The sequence below is a fragment of the Pelodiscus sinensis genome, chromosome 11, assembly GCF_049634645.1.
Source record: "Pelodiscus sinensis isolate JC-2024 chromosome 11, ASM4963464v1, whole genome shotgun sequence".
NCBI classification, from domain to species: domain Eukaryota; kingdom Metazoa; phylum Chordata; order Testudines; family Trionychidae; genus Pelodiscus; species Pelodiscus sinensis.
In genome coordinates, this window is record NC_134721.1 from 17,718,533 (window position 1) to 17,744,559 (window position 26,027).

Here is a 26,027-nt window from a genome sequence, read left to right on the forward strand (position 1 = left end):
AGAAAATACGGCAAAAGACCGCCTTGGTTTAGCCACGAGATCTTGCATGATCTAAAAATAGGAGTCATATAAAAGGAGTCATATAAAAAATGAAAAGTAGGAAAACAGCACAGGAATGCAGGGGCTAGATTAGAAAGGCAAAGGCACAGAATGAGCTCAAACTAGCTATGGGAATAAAGGGAAACAAGAAGACTTTTTATAAATACATTAGAAGCAAGAGGAAGACCAAGGAGAGGGTAGGCCCACTGGTCAGTGAGGAGGGAGAAACAGTAACAGGAAACTTGGAAATGGCAGAGATGCTCAATGACTTCTTTGTTTCGGTCTTCACTGAGAAGTCTGTGGGAAAGCCTAACATAGTGAATGCTAGTGGGAAGGGGGGATGTTTTAGAAGGTAAAATAAAAAAAGAACAAGTCAAAAATCACCTAGAAAAGTTAGATGCCTGCAAGTCACCAAGGCCTGATGAAATGCATCCTAGAATACTCAAGGAGCTGATAGAGGAGGTATCTGAGCCTCTAGCTATCATCTTTGGAAAATCATGGGAGACAGGAGAGATTCCAGAAGACTGGAAAAGGGCAAATATAGTGCCCATTTATAAAAAGGGAAATAAGAACAACCCAGGAAACTACAGACCAGTTAATTTAACTTCTGTGCCAGAGAAGATAATGGAGCAAGTAATTAAGGAAATCATCTGTAAACACTTGGAAAGTGGCAAGGTGATAGGTAACAGCCAGCATGGATTTGTAAAGAACAAATTATGTCAAACCAATCTGATAGCTTTCTTTAATAGTATAACGAGTCTTGTGGATAAGGGAGACGCAGTGGATGTGGTATACCTAGACTTTAGTAAGGCGTTTGATATGGTCTCGCATGATATTCTTATCAATACAACTTAGATGGGGATACTATAAGGAGGGTGCATAACTGGCTGGATAACCGCACTCAGAGAATAGTTATTAATGGTTCACAATCCTGCTGGAAAGGCATAACAAGTGGGGTTCCGCAGGGGTCTGTTCTGGGACCGGCTCTGTTCAATATCTTCATCAACGATTTAGATATTGGTATAGAAAGTACACGTATTAAGTTTGCAGATGATACCAAGCTGAGAGGGGTTGCCACTAATCTGGAGGATAGGGTCATAATTCAAAATGACCTGGACAAATTGGAGAAATGGTCTGAGGTAAATAGGATGAAGTTTAATACAGACAAATGCAAAGTGCTCCACTTAGGAAGCGACTGTCTGGGAAGGGTTATGGCAGAAAAGGATCTAGGGGTTATAGTGGACCACAAGTTGAATATGAGTAAGCAGTGTGATGCTGTTACAAAGAAAGCAAACATGATTCTGGGATGCATTAACAGGTGTGTTGTGAGCAAGACACGAGAAGTAATTCTTCTGTGTTGGTTAGGCCTCAGTTGGAGTATTGTGTCCAGTTCTGGGCACCGCATTTCAAGAAAGATGTGGAGAAATTGGAGAGGGTCCAGAGAAGACCAACGAGAATGATTAAAGATCTAGAGAACATGACCTATGAGGGAAGACTGAAGGAATTGGGCTTGTTTAGTTTAGAAAAGAGAAGACTGAGGGGGGACATGATAGTAGTTTTCAGGTATCTAAAAGGGTGTCATAAGGAGGAGGGAGAAAACTTGTTCATCTTGGCCTCTGGGAATAGAACAAGAAGCAATGGGCTTAAACTGCAGCATTGGAGGTTTAGATTGGAAATTTGGAAAAAGTTCCTCACTGTCAGGGTAGCCAAACACTGGAATAAATTGCCCAGGGAGGTTAAATATCTCTGGAGATATTTAAGAGTAGGTTAGATAAATGTCTATCAGGGATGATCTAGACAGTATTTGGTCCTGCCATGAGGGCAGGGGATTGGACTCGATGACCTCTCAAGGTCCCTTCCAGTCCTAGTATTCTATGATTCTATGAAACCCTGCCCCAGAACTGAGTCCCCTCACACACTCCGGATCCCACAACCCCAGCTGGAACCCTCACTTCTCCCGCACTCCAACTCCTTACCCCAGCCTGGTGAAAGTGAACGAGGGGAAGGAGGGATGGAGTGAGGGGGTAGGGCCTCAGGGAAGAGTCAGAGTGGGAAGTGGAGTCTTGGGGAATGGGTAGGGTGAGGGTGGGAGACACAGATGTTCATTTTGTTCCATTAGAAAGTGGACAACCCTAAAAATTCTGCTCTCTCATTTTTTTACAAGACTTGTAATGAGAATAGAAAATAGCACGGCATGAATCCATAATAGAGGTCCAACTTAAATGTATACCCTGACACCGTGAAAGAGAAAAAAATGTGTATCCTATTCTCATGCATTTAAGCCTATGATCTTGTGATCCAATCTTATTTTATATATAGGTATGCAAACAGATCTCCTTATAACCATGCAGCTGAAATCACCTTGCCTGTGCATGCTTTGGGGATTTCTCCCCCTTACAAAGACCATGACATTCATAAAGACAGAGCTCAAGCAATACTTTAATGAATAAAGACTGTGGCTGTATAGTCGGAGTACAGTGTGAATTCTAACGTTTCACAGTGTTGACAATAATTTTTTTAAAATTGCAGAGGCAATAAGATTCTGAATATTAAACTTGTGATGCAAAATGTCTGTGTTTTCCCCCTCCCCTCCACAATGGCCTGAAAAAATGATGGATTCTTTTTATATGAACCGCAGCTGCTCCTCAGAATTGCAGTGACTGTGAGTCATAAAAAGGCATCTTAGCTTGTCACACTTAACAAGACTCTGACCCTTCTCCAATTGCACTTTTTTTCCTGATGAGTTTTTTGTGGTGATTAAGAGACACAAATCCTGAAAAATCCAATACATTTTGTCTTTGCAGTGAGATTTTTCATGAGAAGGGGCATCATGTGCTGTATGTTGGGAATGTATGTTACTTATTCGTTGAGAACAGATGGATTAATATTTTATAACACCACTGAATGAGCAGGCAGCATCAGGGAAGAGCATTATACTAGGCTGTCTGGTGGGACTGTGGAGTATTACAGTTCTTAATGAAAAAAAAAAGATTTATGTCAGCCTGAATCCTCATGAAAATCTCCCCCCTCCCTGTTATAAGAAGAATGAAAATAATAAATAGCCCCAGTTATGAAAATATTAATAATATAGTTTAGCCTGCAGGTTTCCCATTGCCGCTTCTCATTGTTTGTTAGAGACTGCATAGATAAACAGAGCACAGACTATAATGGTGGAGCAACTTTAAACAGGCACATGAAAGAGTTAGACACTCGCAATCAAATGGTGGGCATTTGTGCCAAAGCATGCAATCAGCTCCTCACTGGGACTGAATATGGAGTAAGGACTGTAGGATTTGAACTTAGTAAGCAAACCTTTTGGTTTATAATCCTGCTACTCTGTTTTTAAAAAAGACAGACAACTTAGAAATCCTCTGCATGAATTATACCCTGAAATGAACATAGCTATGTGCAATTCCTAACTCAAAATAGCTTCTTCCACCCAAAAGCCTTTTCACTTCCTTTTGGTGTGTGGGTAGATTTCCAGATGAAGTAAATTTAAGCTCATGAATGAGAGCAAGCCTCGTAAAAACAGCAAATATTAACTATGCTGCTAATTATGAATTGTTAATATACATTCAGACTGGCAGTGCATACATATTAATATCGAAACACTTTTAAAATTATCCTGTTGAACTTAACTTAGAATGTAACACATGATGATTCTGGAGAGAGAACCACTCTGGATAGGGTGAGTGAGCTGCCTAGAGGATGCATGGAAGAACTATTCATTTAGAGGCCAGGAGTAGGCCTCCCTGACCAGATTCAGAAAGCACATGCGCTTACTGATGTATAATCACATACTTGAGCTTTCTTGAACAGCAGTACTTTCACAAATCCCAGTGCACCAGTAGCAGTTACTTCTCCTGTGGAGTAGCTGTGATATTTTAGAACTGCATTAACAAGCTACATGAAGGAAGCCATTTGCAGTGCACAACAAGAAGTCGTATTGATCCTACAAAACCCAGAAATAGTGCTTCATTTTCTTGAGCACTAGCTACTGGCACTTGATCTAGTTAACTATTTACACATTCAAAGGCACGTCTCTTATCGTGCATGCTTGTGACAATATATTTCCTCACTATGAAAGCTGTCCACCATCACCAGGAATAAGCAGCCAAACTTTCCAGTTAGGTTTAGCAGCCCAGGAATGACAAGTGGTTCTCTGTCCCCTTTTTCCCTAACACATTCTCTCTGCAGCAGATGTCACTTGGCCTTAATCATTTATAGATTCCATGTGATAATTAGATATCATACTACAGCTTGACCCTCTCTAGGTCCAAAACTCTTTAGTCCAGAAACATACATTGTCCAGAATGATTTTAATTAAGGCAGTCCCCGAGTTACGCGGATCCGCCTTACATCGGATCCGCAGTTATGAACGGGGCTTTTCTCGCCCCGGAGGATGGGAGCAGCGGGACGCCCAGATGCGCCGTGGTCCGCCGCCCCCGTTCTCCAGGGCGAGAAAAGCTGCTCCCCATCTCCCTAGTCTGCAGGGAGATGGGGAGCAAAGCCTTGGAGCACGCCCGCAGCGGAACAGCCCGGGTGCGCTTGAGCTGTCCCCCTGCGGGCGTGCTCCGCGGCTTTGCTCCCCGTCTCCCGACCAGCAGACCAGGGAGCTGCTCTGCCCCAGGCGTCCCCAAGTCAGCCGCTGCTGAAACTGACCAGCGGCTGACTACAGGAAGCCCGAGCCAGAGTTGCTCTGACCTAGGCTTCCTGGAATCAGCCGCTGATCAGTTTCAGCAGCAGCTGACTTGGGGACGCCTGGGTTTCTTAAGTTGAAACTGTATGTAAATCAGAACTGGTGTCCAGATTCAGCCGCGATTGAAACTGATCGGTTTCAGCAGCGGCTGACGCCAGTTCTGACTTACATACAGATTCAACTTAAGAACAAACCTACAGTCCCTATCTTGTACGTAACCCGGGGACTGCCCGTAGCCAGATGTCCACTTTTCATGGACAAGTTTCCCACAGTCCCATAAAGTTTGTTTACCAGTCCTAGCTCTCTCTGTTCTGTGCTATTATTTAGTTCTAATTTACCCCTAAATGTCCTCTAACAGCCCCGCAAGCAGTGGAGGTATTGGTAACACTGCTAGACAATATTGATCTCCCGTAGTCCGGAAAATGTTCTGGTTCAGAACCGGTCAGGTCTCGAGGGTGCCAGACTAGAGAGGTTCAACCTGCAATCTGTAGATATGAAATAACAAGGCTCTCTATGTTCATAAGGCAATTTTTTAATCTAGACTCTGTTAGAGGAACACACCAAGTTTATTCTACATCTCTTTAGAAGGGGGAAACTTGACGTTTTATGCATGAAGATGTATGTTTGGGAGTAATATCTATGATCTGCATTACTGCCTAATTTATGGAACAGGTCCTCAGGTGGTGTACATTTACAGAGGATAACCAGATAGCACATGTGAAAAATTGGGATGGGGATAGGCATGAAATAGGCGCCTCTATAAGACAAAGACCTGAAGATCAAGACTGTCCAATGAAATTGGGACATCCGATCACCCTAAATTTACACCACATCAACATCTGACTCCTAGTATATAGAAACACCCCATTTTGTGTGTGTGTCACTGTCATTTATTTGATTGGGACACAGGGATAAATCCACTAATATTGATGTGAATTACAGCAAGCCAGATTGGACACTTGTGCTCTGAATAGCGTTCTTTTATGTCAGCTGCAATAACATGTAGCTTGGCTAATCATATAAACTCTTTTAAAAGTCTTGATTAGCTAAATCCCATTTACCATTTGTGCTGACTTTCAGAAGGAATCTAGGAATTAGCACTTTATTCATTTAAAAATCTTTCCCCACTATACAGATATTCTGGCTGCACAAATCCATAAAACAGCAGTTAGATATCTACTTAGTATCTATAAGGAGTCAGAGACAAGAGATTCTGTGGAAGATTCTCTGTACCAGACTTTGAACTTAATCAGTGTCTGCTCTCAGAGACACTGCAATATAGACATGAAATAATTTACCAGGTTAAAGAATTTGGAAACTATGCAAATTCACACCTTCAAACCTTCTTTCACTCACTGAAATTCAGTGAAGAATAGGAATCATGACGAAAACCGTAATCTTAAAGTTCAGTGCTACAATTGAATAGATTTTTCATGCCCTTCCCCCCAAGCAATGTAGCTAGAAGATTCTTTTCAACAGAGATATACTAATGATCTTCTATTTTGACACAATATTGCTGTACATCACAGAAATCTATTTTAATGTATCTTGAAACACTTGTGGTCCTTTTCATTTAGCTCTATCTGAAAATATTCAATTTCTTTGAATACTCATTTTAAAAAGTAGTCATACAGCCTTACAATGCTAACTGAGCTGCAAATTCTCTAGTTGGAATTCCTCTTTTCATAATAGCATCTCTAATGTAATAATTATGTATTAGAATTCAGTGCCTCTCTGTCATATAACATGTTTGTGTTTATTTTTCTCCCTTATTCTAACCGGTCTTGTTTGGATGTGCTATGAGGTTTAGGTGTTGGGGACTACCACCTGCTAAAAGGCACCTGGATAGAAGAAAGGCAGCATAGGCATATATAGGAAGTCCAAGCCAGGGAAAGGCTACATTAAATACCCAGTTCTGATCAAAAGCCCCCAAAGTATTGTTCCCATGAACCAGCTTGGGATGTGTGGCCAGACTCTGGCTATAGCTACACTGTAGCCTTCTTCCCAAAAACCTTATGCAAATGAAGCATGGCATGGAATATCACCATGCTTCATTTGCATAATTAATTATCAACTGCTTTTGTGCAAGAGGCTTTTGTACAAAAAGGAGCTATGTAGACAGCTCCTTTTTGCCCCCAAACCTCCTCTTGTGCAGGAGCCATTCTGCTTCACTTTTTCAGCCATCTACAGAGCTCCTTTTTGCACAAAAGCAGCTGCTAATTAATTATGCAAACGAATCACGGCGATATTCCACGTCACGCTTCATTTGCATAAGCTTTTCCTGAAGAAGGCTACAGTGTAGCCGTAGCCTCTGGGATATTCTGCACATATGACACATCAAGGCAAGCAATACTTGGGGAAGGCACTCAGCTACTTTAGCAGCTTGAGGCATTGTTAAATGTATTACACTCAGGGTCTTGACACATCTGGGCAAGGTAGTTCTGAGATGCTTAGCTCTGCTGCTATCACTTCATTGCCTTCTTCACATCTCTCTACCTAGAACGCATCACAAAAACCAGCCAGAATCAGGTGCTATATTGTTCATGAATAAGTTATCATATGGCAGATATCAATGTCCTAGAATCTAAGTCTGTGAGTAGTGTAGCTGGAGCTGACATACCTTAGTTCAAATTTCTGCAGGATCCCCACTGCTAGAGGTCGATGGAAGAAACTCTCCCATTGACTTCCCTTACTCCTTGTGACTCAGTGGAGTACTTGAGTCTACAGGGAGGTGATCAGTGCTTGATTTAGCAGGTCCTTACTAGTCCCACTAAATCAAACCCCAGGAGATTGATCTCTGCAGCATCAGTCTCCCAGTAAGTGGTGACAAGGCTTAAATGAAGCAGCATACAGGGAGAGGAATAGTTTTCCTAGAGTGTCCTGTGTTCTGTGCTGATTGCTGGAATAAGAACATATTGTGGAGGAGGAAGCTATTTCTGGATGCCAGTCAAGATTCACTAAACCTGGGCTGTCTTCTGATGGCAGTATCTCTCAGAAGCAGATGGCACATTTTCAGGGGGAAAAATATCATTTAGAGGCTCCATTCACAGGACTACTGTTCACTAAAGAACTCCCTCAGGAGTGGGGAGGGGGGGAGAATAGGGAGGGAAACCCATCTGATATTTCATGATATGAAGCAAGGCTCGTGTAGTTTTGCTTTACTTTTGCTTTTCAGCTAGTGGGTATGAGCCATGATTATTAATCACAGAAAGAGGGATAGGATTATGGCATATGTCCTACAGCATCTGTTTAAACTGCTGTGATGATGGATGGCCTCTGCCTGAGCTCTGATGCCAGTCTAAAGCTTTTAGCCATGACAAAATAAATAAAACAAGCCTTGTAAAGCTTTGGCTGGTTTTGCTTCCTTCCTCAGGCAGTGCTGGCACTCCAGTGATGTTTAATAAAAATGGTGATGCACCGGGGCGCTATGACATCTTTCAGTTCCACACAACAAACACCACCACTCCAGGCTACCACCTGATAGGCCAGTGGACCGATGACCTGCAGCTCAATGTGAGTCCTGTTTACTCTTTACTTGCTCACTTTCATCGACATGCTGTTATTAGATTGACTTTTGTCACCAACAAGGAGCTAGAATAGGGGACTGCCCTTAATGTTTTTGTATAATATCTTCTTTCGTGCTATATGCAGTTTGTACTTGCCTAGAACCCTAGCTTTACTGAGTTATATGTAGTTCTAATGGCTGTAGAGTTTGTTTGTTTGTTTGTTTGTTTGTTTGTTTGTTTGTTTATTTGCTCATCAGAGCTCTCTAGCCACTAACTGGGACAGTGGCTTTTTCTCAGTAATGCATAGATGCTGGAAACCTCTGGTATTTCATCTTCAGAATTGAAAATTGGTCTAAGTGTCTCCAGTTTGGTGCAAAAGAAATGGATGGAGTGTGGGAGAGAGGGAGGATTTATTTGAGTGGCTGTCATTTCCCAGGGGTTATTTTTATGCACTTAGCAGTGAGGCAGCCCTTTCATAAAGAAGTGTAGCTAAAAGCTAAGGCAATCAAATGTTCCCTGTTATTCTTGACATTGTCCATGTGAAAGAAGGAATATGGTTAGTATTTCCTCTGAAAAGCAAATTTAATTCATTTGTGGCATCTGAACCTTAACATTTTTCATTATAAACTAAAGGCCAGTCCGAATACAAACAAAGAAAAAGAACACCTGTCCCTTGACCTGCAGAAGAGGTCTAGTGCATCTGTGCCTGACAGGGGAGTTGGTAGGGTTAAAGCCATTCTTTGCTTTAAAATGCTCAGATACTATGGTGATAAAAGGTATTTACACTTAGCAGGTGGAAATACTGTAATTTGGAAATGTAATTTAATCTAATATCTTTTCTCTGCACTTCATTTTTAATGTAGTCCATGTCTTAACCAAAAAAAAAAAAAAAAAAAAATTAAGAAGTGTGAGGAACGAATGGTCATTCTTTGCACAATATTGTGCTTCCTCTTAAATTCCATACTCATTATGGGACATGATGTGTTTTATGAGCATTTCTCAAGCTGCTGTTTTATTTAAAGCACACTGCCATATTAATTTGCAAGTTATGATATTTTTTCAGCCAAAATATCAATTTTATTAACAAAATACTATAAACTACTCATCCTAACCTATTATAATTGAAATAAAAAATTAATGGTGCCTTTGCCGTTCTGCAACAATTGTTTTCAGAGTTTCCACAGAAAGAACTTTTCCCCTGGCCTTGGGCTTGGGTAGAGTGTGTTTCATTAGTAGATATATTTACTAGACCAACTTCAGTTCTAACTGCCATGTGTCCAACAGGCCAAATACATCCAGGAATTATCACTGGTTTTCTCGTCCTTTGTGAAACTTTTCTAGAACTTGTTAACTTTTCTACCTTCAAAAGTGGCTACGAGTTTTCTAGCCAAAGGGACCATATTGCTGGCTGCTTTTTAACAGGTTCCAAGAGAAATTGCCCAATCAAGTAATTTGCCTCGTAGGTTTATTATGTGGATGACTTCCTGGACGTATACCTATTTCTCTATTTATATCAGCCTTACAACTCGGAAAAGAAGAAAATGGGAGAGGAAGGATGTTATAGTGAGTGAGGGCTGGCTTTGGACTCAGGAGACCCGGTGTTCCTGTGTGACCTTGGGAAGTCTTGTAGGCTCTCTAGGCCTCAGTTTCCCATCTGTAAAACTGGGAAAATGGCACCACCCTATCTCATAAGTCTGTTTTATTGTGCACAAGGCACCAGACAATTCAGTAATGGGAACATGTGCTAACTTGTTTGGTTTTAGGGGTGTGTGAACGAATAAGTATTGCTATGAATAAGTAAAATATGTGGGTTTTTTCCCTCCCCTCCCCCCCGCCCCCAATAAAGGATGAGAAAATAGATTTTGGTGTTAAATTTTCATAGCAGTACAGCAAGGGTGATGTATGCTCAGTTATATTGAAGAGGGCAAAATACAATTTAGTATTGCATTCAATTTTTTTAGAGGGGTGAAGTTTTATCCTTGATACTTTGAGAACTCTAAAATATGTGTTAAAGTCCAAATAGTAAATCTTCTCTCCTTACATTATGGAGTTCTTTCAATCTTCTGAAGCACATCTGCATGGCCTGTCTGTTAGATAAACAGAGCAAGCCTTAAAGCATAAGATTCGGGAGGCCTCTGAATGCTCTGTGTCTGCTTTTCTTTTTGTCATCATCTACTTACAAAGCCAGTGTTATGGAGTGTCTGGGATCCTCTGGGCATTTTTCTCAGGACTGGCTGCTTCAATGTATCTTCATATTATCTTTGATTTCACACTTCTAGCAGTGATGTTTGCAAAAGCAGGGCTCGAATTGGGCTGGGATGCTGTTCTGGCTCTTTTTGTTAGGAGGGGCAGAAGAGAGGTAATGCTGTTCTGGTGCTCTCACTCCCTGGAAGTGTGTTCCCATACTACATTTTTTAGGATATGAGCACTGCTTTAAAGGCATATTACTTTGTTCTGCACATTCACAGTACCAGATTCTGAGCTCTGTTACAGTCTCTGATATCTTTTTGAGTCATTCTGAATTTATATAGTTGTCTATGACATCAGAATCTGACAAAAAGCAAGTGAAAAAAATATCTTGCAACTTTTTTGATGCAGAAGACCTTGGCCGTTAATTATGAATTTTTCACAGGGGGAGAAAGGGTAGTTTAATCACCAAATATCGTTATGGTGTGATTGTTTTTCTAACACCTAACACAGCACTACCAAGGACATAAATCACAGTTTAGTGAATGTTCTGGCTGCATTTCATAGATCTCTAAGTGAAGATAAAATGAGCAGATGTCTAATTTTAAATGGACTGACCAATATGTCACTGAAAAATGCTGGTTCCCACATACACCCTGTAGTCAAGCAGAATTCTGATTACAGGAATATCAGCCTGCCTCCCACTAAAAGGTCCTGCAAGTACATCCTGCTTCCCACTGTTCCTTGAAGATTTTTAAAATCTCCTCCACCCCCATAGAGACCTCCCTCACACATATTCGATATATAATATTTATCCTTTCTCTTCTTCTGAGGGTTGAAATGCCTAATCCTAGATTTTAGACTCAGAAATCTGGCCAGCTTCATACCCATTCAAATGCAATATCTTGACTTACAGTTGGTGCCAAATTACTCACATTACAACTAATGTAATTAGACAATAAAACTGTTACATGGCAATGTTTATCATATGAAAACAGGTCTGTATTTCAGTTTGCTGATGTTGAGAGGACACTTGTGAATAGTATGAAATAATGCAGAGAGAAGGGCATCATTGCAAGGATCAGAAGTGTTGTGAATGTGTTTAACATTCAATGAATCAGAATTACGCTACAGATTGAACCTCTCTTGTCCAGCACCCTAAGGACTTGACCAGTTCCGAACCAGAGAATTTTCCAGACCATGGGAGAGTGAGGACTGGTGGCTGTAAACAAACTTTATGGGACCATGGGAAACTTGCACATAGCTATGAAAAGTGGATATCCAGCTAACTAAAATAATTTCAGACAATGGATGTTTCGGGTCCAGAGAGTTCTAGATTAGAGAGGTTCAACCTGTACAGTAAAATAGGATAGGTGGGTTGTCAGTGCATGAGTTGCAGTACACAGAGTATCACAAGTGTGTGTTACTAGTGGCTGTGATTTGTATACAGTTTAAATTCGAGGAAAGCCCATTGTTAAAACAACATGTTTCTTGATAGAATGCTGTATGGGTTGATAAATTTTTCCTATTGGTTATTTGCCATTCCCCCCCAAAAAGGAGGAGAGGATGGAAAATAGCAAGAAATTTTAGAAAAGCCACAGTTACTCTTCGAATAGTTCTTCCAGATGTTAATTTTATTATATTATTAAAAGCATTTTTTTATTTTTTCCATAAGAGATTCTCAGACATTTTGCACATTATAAGTACATTATACAGTGGGACATATCAACTCCAGAAAGGCAGGTTATCATCAGGCTTTTCATTAAGCCTCAGGCACTGTAATTTCAGATTCAATAACAATCTCTTTTATTTAACTATTGATTGTGTGGTTATCTGTTGTTGAGCCTGTTCTTATGTCATGGTCATTTTTAGGAATCATCCAAAGGGAACATGTTAACTGGAAAAAAATGTTTGGGGCATTTTAAATTTTTTAAATTTTGGTTTTAAACAAATTAACCTTTAACACAATATTTAAAGGTTAATTTATTTTGCAATAAATTCCTGTAAGGAAAGTTGAATTCTGTATAGTTAGAAAGCATGAGAAATGCAGATGATTATATATGGTACCAAGTCAGAAGGGGTTTCAAGTGCTTTAGAGGACAAGATTAAAATCCAAAATGACCTGGACAGCTAGAGAAAAGATCTGAAGTAAAATGGATGAAATTCAATAAGGATCAAATGCATAATTCAGTAAGGATCAGTTAGGAGGGAACAATCAGTTGCACACATGTAAAGTGGGAAATGACTTTCTACAAAAAAGCACTACAAAAAAGAATCTGGGAGTCATAGTGGATCACAAATGAAAGTCAACAGTGGAACAATTTTGCATTAAAAAAAAAAGTGAACATGAGGGGTGTATCTGCAGAAGTGTTGGAAAACAATATATGAGAAATAATTCTGTTCTATTCTGCACTGATTAGGCCTCAACTAGAGCACTGTGCTAGTACTGGGTGCCACATTTCAGGAAATAAATGGAAAAACTGGAGAAAGTCGAAAGAAGAGCAATAGAAAAGATTAAATTTCTATAAAGATGTATGGGGGGGAGGAATGAAATTATTGGATTTGTATAGTCAGGAGAAGAGAAGATTAACTGGAGTCATACTAACAGTTTTCAAATACACTAAATGTTACAAGCATAAGGGAGAAAAAATGTTGTTGACTTTGGAGGACATTAGGAAAAACTTCTTAACTGTCATGGTATTTAAACACTGGAATAAATTTCCTAAGGAGGTTGTGGAATTTCTGTCATTGGAGATTTTTAAGAGAAGGTTACATACACACGTCAGGGATGTTCTAGATAAAACTTAGTCCTGCTATGAGTACAGGGAGTGGTTAGAGTTTTCGCTTTATGTGTTCTCCCCAAACGCTGAACCTGCTCTGCTCAGACAACTGGCACAGCAAACCTTGCGTGAGATACCCAATGACCATAAAATCCATTAAGATATTAATGTACCTAGCCAAGTGTATTGTTGGTGAAGCATGATAAAGGCATCTGGCAGACTCTTCAAGGATACTACCACATGTATGCCCATGACAATGGATGCAGCTCAGTCAGTGGCAGGACTTTTCACTGCCCTCTTGGCTGGCCAAAGACACTGCCTCTGAGATACACCTTTATTCACCAATGCAAATAAGTTACACATTGCTCCTGACGTATCAGGATGCCACCCCCTAAAATTTTAGGATATCACACATTGCTTTGTCCATATTGCTTTGATCAAAACATTTCTATCCATCCAGACCTTATCCTTGAGAAGGAACAGCGTGTTCCTATTATTTTGGGAGAATCTGATTGGTATAGAAATGTTCTTCTACCACTCTTCTGCAGTGTGTTTCCATGAATATTCTTGTGTCTAATACTACTTAGAATCGGCAAGAACAGGGCTGATACTGCAGAAACACCCATTCCTATCAGCAAGGATTGCCTCTTGCTCACTACTTAGCTTTTCTTTCTGTAGAAGCAAACTTTTGACTCCTTTAGCCCAGGCCTTAAGCCTCTACTACAAGGCCTTAAGTCTCAGGCCCTCTTTCTGCTATTCAGGGAAATGGATTAGAAGATCTCTCAAGGTCACTTCCAGTCCTGTAATTCTATGATTGACTGCACAGTGTTGGTCAAACACAGCTGATCTTTGTAACCACCACTTAAATATCTGGACAGTGAAGTGCTTGGGGGAGGAGGAGGTATAAACTCATCACTCCCTGAGAGAATTAGGAGTTTTCACTGGGCGTTTGATGGTGTTTGCCATTATAATTTTTTCATTATTACTAAGAATGTGTCTCTTACAGTATGGCTATACTGCATTAAAAAACACATGCAGGTCAGACAGATTTATTGGACCCTGGGGGGGAGAAGACTCTGGGCCATGCTGAAGGGGTGGGACATTGGGCAGAGGGTGTGAAGCCTCCCCCCAACAGCCCTTCAGTGCTACCCTGGCAGCAATTTAAAAGGCCTGGATCTCTAGCCACTGCAGCAACCAAGGTAGCAGCATCAGTGGTCAGGAGCCCTGAGCCCTTATAAATCACTGGACTTCAGGACAGACGCCCCGTTCCTATCCCCAGTCGGTGGTCCTGCATCTATGGCTGCCTCCTGTCAATTGACCGAGGCTCAGGCTTTGGGCTCTAAAATAGCAGTGTAGACATTCAGGCTTCATCTGGAGTCTAGGCTCTAGGAACCATCCCTATCACAGCATGTCCCTTACAGTCCAGGATTTAACTGTACAGGTCTCAATTTTCAGAGTTTCAGATTTGCCAAACCCCATCCAGATATCCAAGAATCTCACAATTCTTAACTTAAAACAACAACAACAACAAAATAACAAGGAAGAAGTGCCACAAACTCCAAAACTCCCATACCTGCAGTGGGGTTGATAGGGGAAGGATGGGAAGCAGCCTAGTAAATAGTTAGAGTATTAAAATGTGATTTGCACCAAATTTTAATCCAGGTACTAGAGAATTAATGAATTCTGAGACATATGAGATGAGTTAAATTAAAGTTCTGTTATGAAATCCTGTCTCTCGTTGAAGTCAATGGAAAAATTCCATTGACTCAAACGGAATCAGAATTTCACATCCAAGTGTGTACCTGTTTCCTGTTGGCTAGAAGTTCTTAGAATTACTGAGAAGAAAAGCTAGTTTTCTGCACCTTTGAACTCTGTCTTACTCTGGTTGAACATATGTCAATGGATAAGAGATCATAACACTGTGATCATAAAAGAGCTGTCCTGAAGAGGGTTTGATTGCTGCATTTGAACAATACGTTCCTCACGCTTTTCTTTCTTTGTTTAATAATGGCTAAGTATTTTGAACATGTAGATCCTGGGCTAGGGAGGAAGTATCATTTAGAATGGAACTCTACTAAAGAAATCCATTTGGTTTTATTCTATGGCTTAGTACCCAGGATCAGATATGTTTTTAATCTCATCACAGTACATTTAATTCCTTCTACAACTTGCCGTGTCACAGTATACATGACATTTTATTATAATCAAATTCATTTTTGTACTGGTGAGTAACAAAAGAGTTACAGAAAACTTACACATACATCATTGAAGAATAATATATTCTTTTAGCAGCTAACGTTTGTCAGTTTGTTGATCTAATTAACGCTTTACTTCTAGCCTGTTAGCACCTTTACAGGTTACCTCATTTGGTTTTAATTGCCTCCGTATTTCCAACTTGTCAAATGCACTCTTCCAGTTCAATATTATAGCTCATAAAGGTGCTACTGGGCATGACGGTATTGATCAGTCTTTGCATTGTATTCTTGGGAAGACCGAAGATGCTATATGCTGGCTCGATAAAGATGGATAGTGGAAAATATGCCATTCCACCCATTATTGCTTCTTTATAGAGTTCCTAAATTAGCCACACTGAAAAAACTTTCATTTCTAATGTACTAATAGTGGTTAAATTTTACCCTCTAACAAAAGTGATGGTCTCTCTCCAGTTCATTTGTTTTCAGAAAGATAATTTCTATAGTAAAGAGCCTCAAATCTACTATGTACAGCAATACAAGTATAAATAAATCTCTTCTGTTCTAGATAAATACTCTCAAATTGTAAATTGTTTAGTAACACTTTGATGGGCATAGCCTGAAATATGATTGCCACTAAATGGATCCATTTACATTCAGGAGTTAGCTGTGTGCTTAGAATTCCTTTATTTTTCAGAATCTCCTCCAGCAATCAGTGACAAATTGCCACACTCTTCCTACAACAGTGTTTGAAAGATTATTAGTACTTGTAATTATCAATATGGTTGTACAAACATGTGCGTCCCTATAAATCCTGGTTTTCATCATTTGTGGCCAAGTAAATCACCTCATGTTTATTAGTAGAATCCATGTTCTTTGAGGAAAATATTGAATTGCATTATTTTCTTCACTACAGGTTTGGGCAGTATTTTAGAGGAATGGGAAGATGAAAAGAAACTGGGTTTTCATTAAAAGCTATATGTATGTACTATAAAGTCTCACTGGTGTTAACACAAACAAGCATAGCTAATGACTTAAAGGTCAGCCTCTCTCCACACACACAAATGTTTGAAAGTGGTATACCTAGACTTTAGTAAGGCATTTGATATGGTCTTGCAGGATATTCTTATCAATAAACTATGGAAATACAATGTAGATGGGGCTGCTAAAGGTGGATGCAAAATTGGTTGGATAATCATTCTCAGAGAGTAGTTATTAATGATTCACAGTCATGCTGGAAGGGCATAACAAGTGGAGTTCTGCAATGGTCTGTTTTGGGACCGATTCTGTTCAATGTCTTCATCAATTATTTAGATATTAGCATAGAGAGTATGCTTATTAATTTTGCAGGTGGCACCAAGCTGGGAAGGTTGCAACTGCTTTGGAGGATAGGGTTATAATTCAATTGGAAAATTGGTCTAAGGTAAATAGGATGAAGTTTAATGAGGACAATTGCAAAGTACTCCACTTAGGAAAGAACAATCAGTTTCACACATACAGAATGGGAAGCATCTATCTGGGAAGAAGTACTACAGAAAAGGATCTAGGGATCATAATGGATCACAAGCTAAATATGAGTCAACAGTGTGACACTGTTGCAAAGAAAGCAAACATGATTCTCTGATGTATTAACAGGAATATTGCGAGCAAGACACGGGAAGTCATTTTTCCACTCTACTCTGCACTGATTAGGCCTTAGCTGGAGTATTGTTTCTAGTTCTGGGTACCAAATTTCAAGAAAGATGTGGAGAAATTGGAGAAGGTCTATAGAAGAGCAACAAAAATGAATAAAGATCTAGAAAACATGACCTATGAAGGAAGACTGAAAGAACTAGGCTTGTTTAGTTTAGAAAAGAGAAGACTGAGAGGGGACATGATAGTGGTTTTCAAGTATCTAAAAGGATGTTATAAGGAAGAGGGAAAAAAATTGTTCTCCTTGGCCTCTGAGGACAAGACAAGAAGCAATGGGCCCAAATTGCAGCTAAGGAGATTTAGGTTAGACATTAGGAAAAACTTCCTAACTGTCAGGATGATTGAACACTGGAATAAATTGCTTTGGGATGCTATGGAATCTCCATCGCTGGAGATATTTAAGAGCAGGTTGGACAGACATCTTTCAGGTATGATCTAGATAGTACTTGATCCTGCCGTGAGGGCAGGGGACTGGACTTCATGACTTTTCATGGTATTCTATGGTTCTGTTAAATGTGGAAAGCAAAGGATAGTGAAGAGACTGAATCTCATCTGTGCAGAAGCTAAATAAAGACACCATCCAGAAGTGTTAATTCAAAGGGAATGATTGACAAAGGGAACTAGGTAACTTGCATAGTGCAATTCTGTTGCCCCCAAATAGAAATTCATAAAAGCTTTGCACTCATCTGTGGAGCTTATGCAAATCCTGTGTACTTCAACACCTACTGAATCTATTTGTGCTCAGATTAATCTGTTTCAGTGATGTAAACATCTCTGTTACTGAATTTGGAAATAAAATGTTATGCATATTAGGGCAATGAATAACATAATAAAAAGTCTAACCTTTTGGCAGGAGCCTGAATGTACCTGGCACTTTTGGAGAAATAACCAGAATAACAATTATCTCTAAGCAAATAATTTGACTCAATATTGTTTGATACCTGGAGACATTTCCTCTGCATAAATAAATACATAAACACACAGAGATATACTTATACTCTCACACATATAAGTTTAGTTGATTTCTCTTTCTGTTTTACTTTGAATGGAGAAGATTCAGTGTGCCCAGAATCTCCAGAAAATGTTGTGGTCATCAACAATTCTTTACTGATGATGTACAAACTGAACTTTTTTGAAGTCGTGTGATTTTAGTCAAATTTGGGGAGAATTGTCATGGAAGCAAGAAGAGATACATAGGGCGGGGGGGGGGAGACCACCTGCTAGATGTGAAATCTGTACTTCAAACCATGGAGGCCCAAAGTTTTCTTAAATGGCTGTATACATATTTTTAATTGTATATTTTTCCCTAACTTCATTCTCAGAAATAGCTGAACTATTTTAGCTGAAACTAAACTAAACTAAACTACACTACACTCACTGGGCATGGAAAATTTCAGCCCAAACCACTATAATTTGGAACAGATATAAACAACAGAAAATAGTGTAATAATAGGTTAGAGCTAGATAATGTAAATTATGGGCTCACCTGTAATATACGTATGTATGCATACTATGTGTTTGTGCACAGACAAGTGTGTGCACACTTGTGTGCACACAAATATACATTCTTTACAAAGATGTGCATGCACGCACAATGGAGACTATTTTAGATCCTGCTATCAGTTTACAGCATCCAAGAAAGACTGCAAAATGATAGTTTCAAGGTTTCAACAAATTGGTTAAAAATTGATATTTTCCTTATTCATTTCAGTTACTGTCACTTAAATTGGCCTATGCACTGCCATTTCCTACTTATGTTACAGGTGGTACTACATTTGTGTTACAAGCTTTGAGTTTTAAGACTAAGATGAAAGGTTTTCATGATGTATGCATAATTAATATGTTTAAAATTAAGTCAATTCAGCAAATTAGGTCTGTTTAAAATTATTTCATATATTACGCATGACTAGGATCTTTTCTTTCTTCTAATATCAATGCAATATTGAAGGACTTCCATTAGTATAGCTTATGCTTTTCATTAAAAGTTACTGCAGTATAAAATCCTTCATAAAATCCATAGGCTCCCTCATATGTATTTAAATGTGGATTACTGGATAATGACATCTTTGGAGATGTAATTGTGTCCAGAGATATCTAGCATTAGGATAGATGGAAAATATACATAATTAGAAAAGGCTATGCACACTTCAGGTATGTTTTCTGAATAATTTTTCAGGAATATATGTCATAGCAAAACCATTTTTCTGATTGGGTAACTCTTTTCTGCGGCACAAAAATTGTGGAAAGGTATAAAAAGCTGGTTCATGGAAATGGCTAATGTATATGCCAGGGATGGGGAACTTCTGGCCCACAGGCTACATGCGCTTCCTCAGGGTTAGCTGCTGGTGGGCTGTAAGATTATTTGTTTGCTGAGCGTCTGCAGGCACAGAGCCCTGCAGTTCCCTGTGGGTGTGGTTCAACATTCCCAGCCAATGGGAATTGTGGGAAGTGGTGGACTGGCCTGCAGGTTCCCCACTCCTGGTATATGCATATGAAACTGATAGTGTTTATGATATAAATGACTGGAATTTTTAATTTCTCTTTCAATTTCTTTCTTTCTTTCAATTTCTTTCTTTCTTTCTTTCTTTCTTTCTTTCTTTCTTTCTTTCTTTCTTTCTTTCTTTCTTTCTTTCTTTCTTTCTTTCTTTCTTTCTTTCTTTCTTTCTTTCTTTCTTTCTTTCTTTCTTTCTTTCTATTATATTGTCCATATGATGAGTTATAAATATTTGTTGTTTACATAGTCCTCACCTCCAATCTTGGAAACATCTCAAGGAAATATACCACTATTCATTGTGTACCTATACATACATATAAGCACAAAACAAACACAAAGCCTTAAAGTAATGGTCCAAAAATTAGATATTTATATAGTGGTGCTGCAGAGTTTAGAGCTATAAGAGTAGAATATTGGTGGCCTTGAGTAAATACTATCTTCAAGGGCTCAAAGTGGGAGTGTCAGTGTATCAAAAGAGAGCCTGGTTGTGTGCTATTTCTTGGTCATTTGGAAGCTTAAAATTTGTGAACCTCAGGGAAAAAAGTCTATTATCTTGACATTGCCAGTTCTACTTTTTTGACCTAACCAGTTCCAGTAAGCATCTAGAATTTGGGTGTTGCTGCAACCTTTTCAGTCTAACCTTTCACTGGCATTTGTCCTCAGTCATGTAAATTCCACAGTACTTAAAACCAACAGTCACGTAGGTTGATTGATGATTCGGTTTCAATGTTGAGTTCCCCAGCTTTTGTTAATTATATGACAGGTTTGATCTCTCAACACTGGGACTCCCTCATCCAGCAACATCCATGGTCCAGCAGGACCACGGTTGTTCCTGAACCAGGGAGTCCTAGCTGGGAGCCCCAGGGCAAGATGGTTGGTGGTTCAGAGCCCAGCACAGCTGGCACCAGCGCTGGAGCCCTGGAAGTGCAGCAGGAGCTGTGGCAGCTCCAGTAGCAGGGCCATGGATGTGGCAGTCATGACCACTGTGGTAGTGGGGATGGGGCCAGAGACACAGAAGCCACAGCAGCCCCGATAGCTGGGCCAGGGCAGAAGATGTGGCAGCCCTGATAGCAGGGCTGAGACTCAAGGGCACCATTTTGGGTGTGTAGGCTGATAAGCTGCTGTGGGCCTGGCTGCAATGGATTGCCCTGACCCCAGCAAGGGCACCATTTTGGGCATGTAGTGGGGTCAGCAGCCACGTACTCCAGGAAGTGGCTTGGCTTTTCATCCCATTCCCCGACGCTAAGGGAGTGAGGGGAAAGTTCTTGCATTCCATGCATTCCGCTCACACCTGGCTAGTGGAGGGAGCTCACCAGCCCAGTGTGACAGGAATGCACAGAATGAAAGCACTTTCCCCTCACTCCCTTAGCGTTGGGGAATGGGATGAAAAGCCAAGCCACTTCCTGGAGAACGTGGCTGCTGACCCCACTACATGCCCAAAATGGCACCCTTGCTGGGGTCAGGGCAGTTCATGCTGCCAGGGCCACAGCAACATATCAGCCTAGCAGGGGAGTTGGCTGGGCTGGGGCCAGCAGAGGGTAGGGAAAATAGTATGGGGAGCCAGTAGCAGGGGACCTTCTCTGTTCCGGCAAATTCCATCATCTGGGAGAAGTCAGGTCCTGAGGGTGCCAGACCAGAGAGGTACAACCTGTATTAGGTCTTTGTTCACTTTTGGTGCTTTTTTCTCCAGTTTGCAGAAAAAAATCTTCACCAAAGCAAATTTTGTTGTATTTTAAGAAAAGAAAACATAAAGTTGTAGTTTGGTGTATTTCGTGATCTTTTGGGGATGACATAATGGTATTCTGTGTCCACATAAAGTCTGGCTGACTAACTGGGAATAAGTGCATAGAATATCTGTGCATAAATAATTTCAGAGGGGTAGCTGAGTTAGTCGGTAGCAGGAAAAAATTAAAAAACAAACAGTCTAGTAGCATCTTAAAGATTAACAAAACATGTAGACGGTATCATGAGCTTTCGTGGGCACAACCCACTTGATCATCTGAAGAAGTGGGTCGTGCCCACAAAAGCTCATGATATCATTTACATGTTTTGTTAGTCTTTAAGGTGCTCCTAGACTATTTGTCGTGCATAAATACAAAGTCTTAATAATTTTGTCTCATTATCTGTATTTCCAAATTCTCTTATTTCATTATGTCCTGTCCCTTTCTTGGCATAAATCTCATTCAAAACTGTTTTGGGTTTCTAAAACAGCCATTTATCCTTCTAAGCTTCCTTTCAGGACACTTGCCCATAATATTGGGTAAACATGGTTGCTTATAAGTCTGTTTAGAGCACAGGTTATCAAACTTTTTGGCCCAGGGCTCACCCCACTAAATGTAAATCCACAGATCACCAGCCAACCATCCATGATGACAAAATTGATGCAGGGGGAGAGGTGCAAGGTCTGGGCCAGAGGGACGATGTGTGAGCAGGCTTGGAGTGGGTGGAGTCTGGCCATAAGGTTGTGTGAAGGAGCAGGCTGAAGGTGAGGGGTCTGATCAGAAGAGAGGATAAAGAAGCAGGGTGGGTGTGTGGGGTCTCAGTGGGAGGGGAAGTATGTAGGGGCAATGGGAGTGCAGGGTCTGGGCATGAGAGTGATGTCGGTGGCTTACCTGACTTACCAGGCATTGCCTCCTGCTGCTCCCATTGGCTGGGATTCCAGGAGAATGGGGTAAGCGTCCAGGTGAGAGGTTTCCTGCACTGCTTTTCCTCCAGCTTGGGGGAGGAGGAGCAGTAATGTGCAGGGTCACTTCCGCCCCCACAAGCAGGATCTGGCTCACAAGGCTCAGGGCTCCTCTCATCCACCACAGTGGAGAGCCAGCTCTGGTGCACTAACCTTACACAAGCTGCTTCCCGCTTCTGGGGGAGGGCTGAGTCCCCAATCGGCAGCCCTCCTGCAAAATGGTCATGGGCCATTAGTAATCCTCAAATCACATTTTGAAAACCACTGGTTTAGAGGAACATGGGGTTCTCTACAAAATCCCACCAGTTGACTATCTTTCCAACTTCTATGTTTGGAAAAAAACTATCAAAACTGTATTTAACCAATATAAATAAAATAAAATATAACAATAGCTTTCAGTAACCTTCTACTTCTTACTCCCAGAGGGAAAGCTCAATTTTATAAGATTCCAGATTCCAGCTTTCCCGATCATCAGTGTAGTTCCCTGACCACTCTGTGATCCTGTTCCATCTCTATTGTCCTGGCTTTTCCTGTTGGGAATGACTGAGTTTCACCAAGTCTCTCTCTCTCTCTCTGTGTGTGTATTTTAAGTCTGAGTCTTTTCTACATTTTTCGATTGTTGAGGTTTCCACTTTCATTTGAACCTCCCTGTTTACAGCGTCTTTCCCCCATCATTTATTCATTTGCATTTTTCCAAAATTCTGTGCTTTCATCCAAATTGTATATCTTCTAGGTTAAAAAAAATGCAGTATATATTTCGTATGGCACTAAACTGCATTATCACCACCACACAAGTACTTTGCCTTCCAAGATATTATGGCTAGGTTTGCCACAGAAATCCTCTCTGTGTAATCTATCTATATATCTAATCTGATGTTGTGTTCACTCACTGGATTGTGTTATCCTTCATTGCTCATATCAACCATGACGGGCATGAATACCCTTAATTATTTTTAACTTACAGTCTTAATTTGCTCTGAGCCATCTGAAAAGGAATTTTTCAAACCATTGGTCTGCTGAATGACCATATGCTTATTCCTTAGTCTGCAATCATATGTTTAAAATGTACCCTACTAGTTAGGACAGAAATCATGAGTTCCACATGTTGTGATTATGAACTAATTTAAGTTTTCATGGAATAAAAATGATGATGGGTATAACACGATAGATATTTTGACCTATTAGGCATGCATAATGCCACAATAATGTAAAAGAAGGCAAATAGCTAAACTCCTGCCCAGATACAAAACAAAACCTGAACATGAATATTGTCCAGGCAAGGGGCCATGTGCTATATTGCTATTGAAGAACTGAGGACAACATTGCAAAAATATCTGCATTATAATCAAATTTACTGCTGGGATTTTCAAAGAAGGGTAAGGTTTAGTTTCCTACTTACCTTAGATGGTTTACAAAACTTCACCCAATGTCTATGATAATTCAGAGAATGTTTCAAGCCTCTTCAATATTTCCTTAGACACCCATGTGCCAACACTTTGTTCCTGAAAGTTTATTTTTTGCTTTACATTTGGCATTATATGCAATAAGATATGGACTTGATCACATACACACACAACACAAAATTAAAACTGTTGTTCTCTATCATATTAATAGAGAGTATAAAAATAATACTAAAGATAAAGTACCATAGAATGAAGGATGTGCTGCAGCAACATATTAGATGAGAAGCAGGATAAATCTTATTTATTTGGTTGGTTAGTTAGTTAGTTGTGGAATAAGTTTATTTTTAAGTGACGATCTTGGACGAGCTATAGTGAAATGTTTAATATGATTTTGACATAACAGAATTATATAAAAATAGTTCAGTGTTCCTTCTCCTCATTCCAGAACAGAGAATAGAAAAATAACCATCCAGAGATAAAATCAAACCCTTGAAGTAATCTGCCTTACCCACCAACAGCAACCCTTATTGTGTCCCTTCCTTCCTCCAAAGCCCAGGTAAAGAGATGAACCTGAAGGTCAGATGATTTTGTCAATTTCAAACCTAGCCTGGAGGAGTAAATTCCCAGGGTTGAAGGCTGCTTGTGGAAAAGGCCTTTTTAGCAGCCTTCACTCTTATACTAAGGATGCGCCAGTACAAGTGCTTTGTGCTGATGCCGCAGGAAGCAAAAGTGGCACGGGGAGATGATTTGTCATTTGGAAAGTCTTTGTAGATCAAAAGCAGCACCTGCATCACCACTCAGAAACTAGTAAGCAGCCAGTGCAGATGCCAGATACAGCCATTAATCAACAGACAGCCACATTCCCGTTTGGTTCCTGTCCAATGAGAGTGCAAAGCTGGGGCTCGGGGTGGGGGTTCACTGGCCATTGTGCGTAAGAGCTGAACCTGCCAGCTGCTTCAGTGACAGAGCCAGGAGAGGTAGGGACTAACCTGCCTTACCCCTGCAGAACCACCAACTGGACATTTAATGGTCTACTCAGCAGTGATGACTGGATCTGCCACGGTTTCTCTTTGACTTAGTGTTCCATTCAGCAAGGCTCAAGGTGAAGGTGGCATGGATCATGAAAAATTCCCATCTGTGAGAAACTGTGCCACTGTAACCTCTCTAATATAGCTTCTGCTTCTTGCAGGGGCTGGAGTAGTTAAGCCGGTGGATAAGCTCTCTTCTGTCAGCTTTGAGTGGCTACATCAGTGTGACAAGCACTTGCATTCCTGTGACATATGAAAGGGACAAATCAAATTTTAGAACAGAGGGGGGAGGTAAATGTCTGTGAGCTAATGATAGTAGAGGTGATAATTGGGGAATCATATTTGTGATGCTGTTGCAAAAAAAGCAAATATGATTCTAGGTTGTATCAACAGGTGTGTTGTAAGCAAAACTCGTGAAGTCATTCTGCCGCTCTACTCTGCACTAGTTAGGCCTCAGCTGGAGTACTGTGTCCAGTTCTGGGCGCCACATTTCAAGAAAGATGTGGAGAAATTGGAAAGGGTACAGAGAAGAGCGACAAGAATGATTAAAGGTTTAGAGAACATGACCTATGAAGCCAGGCTTCATGGACTGGGCTTGTTTAGTTTGGAAAAAAGAAGATTAAGGGGGGACATGATAGCGGTTTTCAAATATCTAAAAGGGTGTCACAAGGAGGAAGGAGAAAATTTGTTCCTCTTGGTTTCTGAGGACGGGACAAGGAGTAATGGGCTTAAAGTGCAGCAGGGGAGGTTTAGATTGGACATTAGGAAAAAATTCCTAACTGACAGGGTGGTCAAATATTGGAATAAATTGCCAAGGGAGGTGGTGGAATCTCCCTCTCTGGAGATATTTAAGAACAGGTTAGATAGACATCTGTCAGGGATGGTGTAGACAGAGCTTGGTCCTGCCTTGAGGGCGGGGGGCTGGACTCGATGACCTCTTGAGGTCCCTTCCAGTCCTATTATTCTATGATTCTATGATAACTTGCTCACACCTTTGACTGACATAAGTTAAACCAACATATGCTATAGTGTTGACATAGCCTCAGGACCACATGAAAATGGGGCAAAAAACCCTCTTTGCCATTGCTGCTATAGGATAATTCCACAGCATTGGTGGCTCTATCAGTACCCCTAGAATTGTGACATTCTACCAAAAATGTTGGGTGTTTTCAATTGAAAGGAATAATCCTTTCCATAGCACCTTACTTCTTCATGATTTTCAACATCTGTGCTTTATCTGAATACTTGGCAGGGTCTTTGAAAGCACTGAATTGTTTGGATGACAGAGTAATTTTTAGCCAGGCCTTTCATGTGCATTTTAATT

General features: G+C 40.4%; 1 protein-coding gene across 1 annotated transcript in view; it reads left to right on the top strand.

Moving 5' to 3' along the window:
• GRM7 (glutamate metabotropic receptor 7) overlaps positions 1-26,027 on the top strand; it is a 673,160-nt gene that overhangs the window by 449,300 nt on the left and 197,833 nt on the right. The window contains exon 9 of the mRNA XM_075938705.1: positions 8,112-8,251. Within this exon, the coding sequence (XP_075794820.1) occupies positions 8,112-8,251 (140 nt within the window). The remainder of the gene's footprint in view (positions 1-8,111; positions 8,252-26,027) is intronic.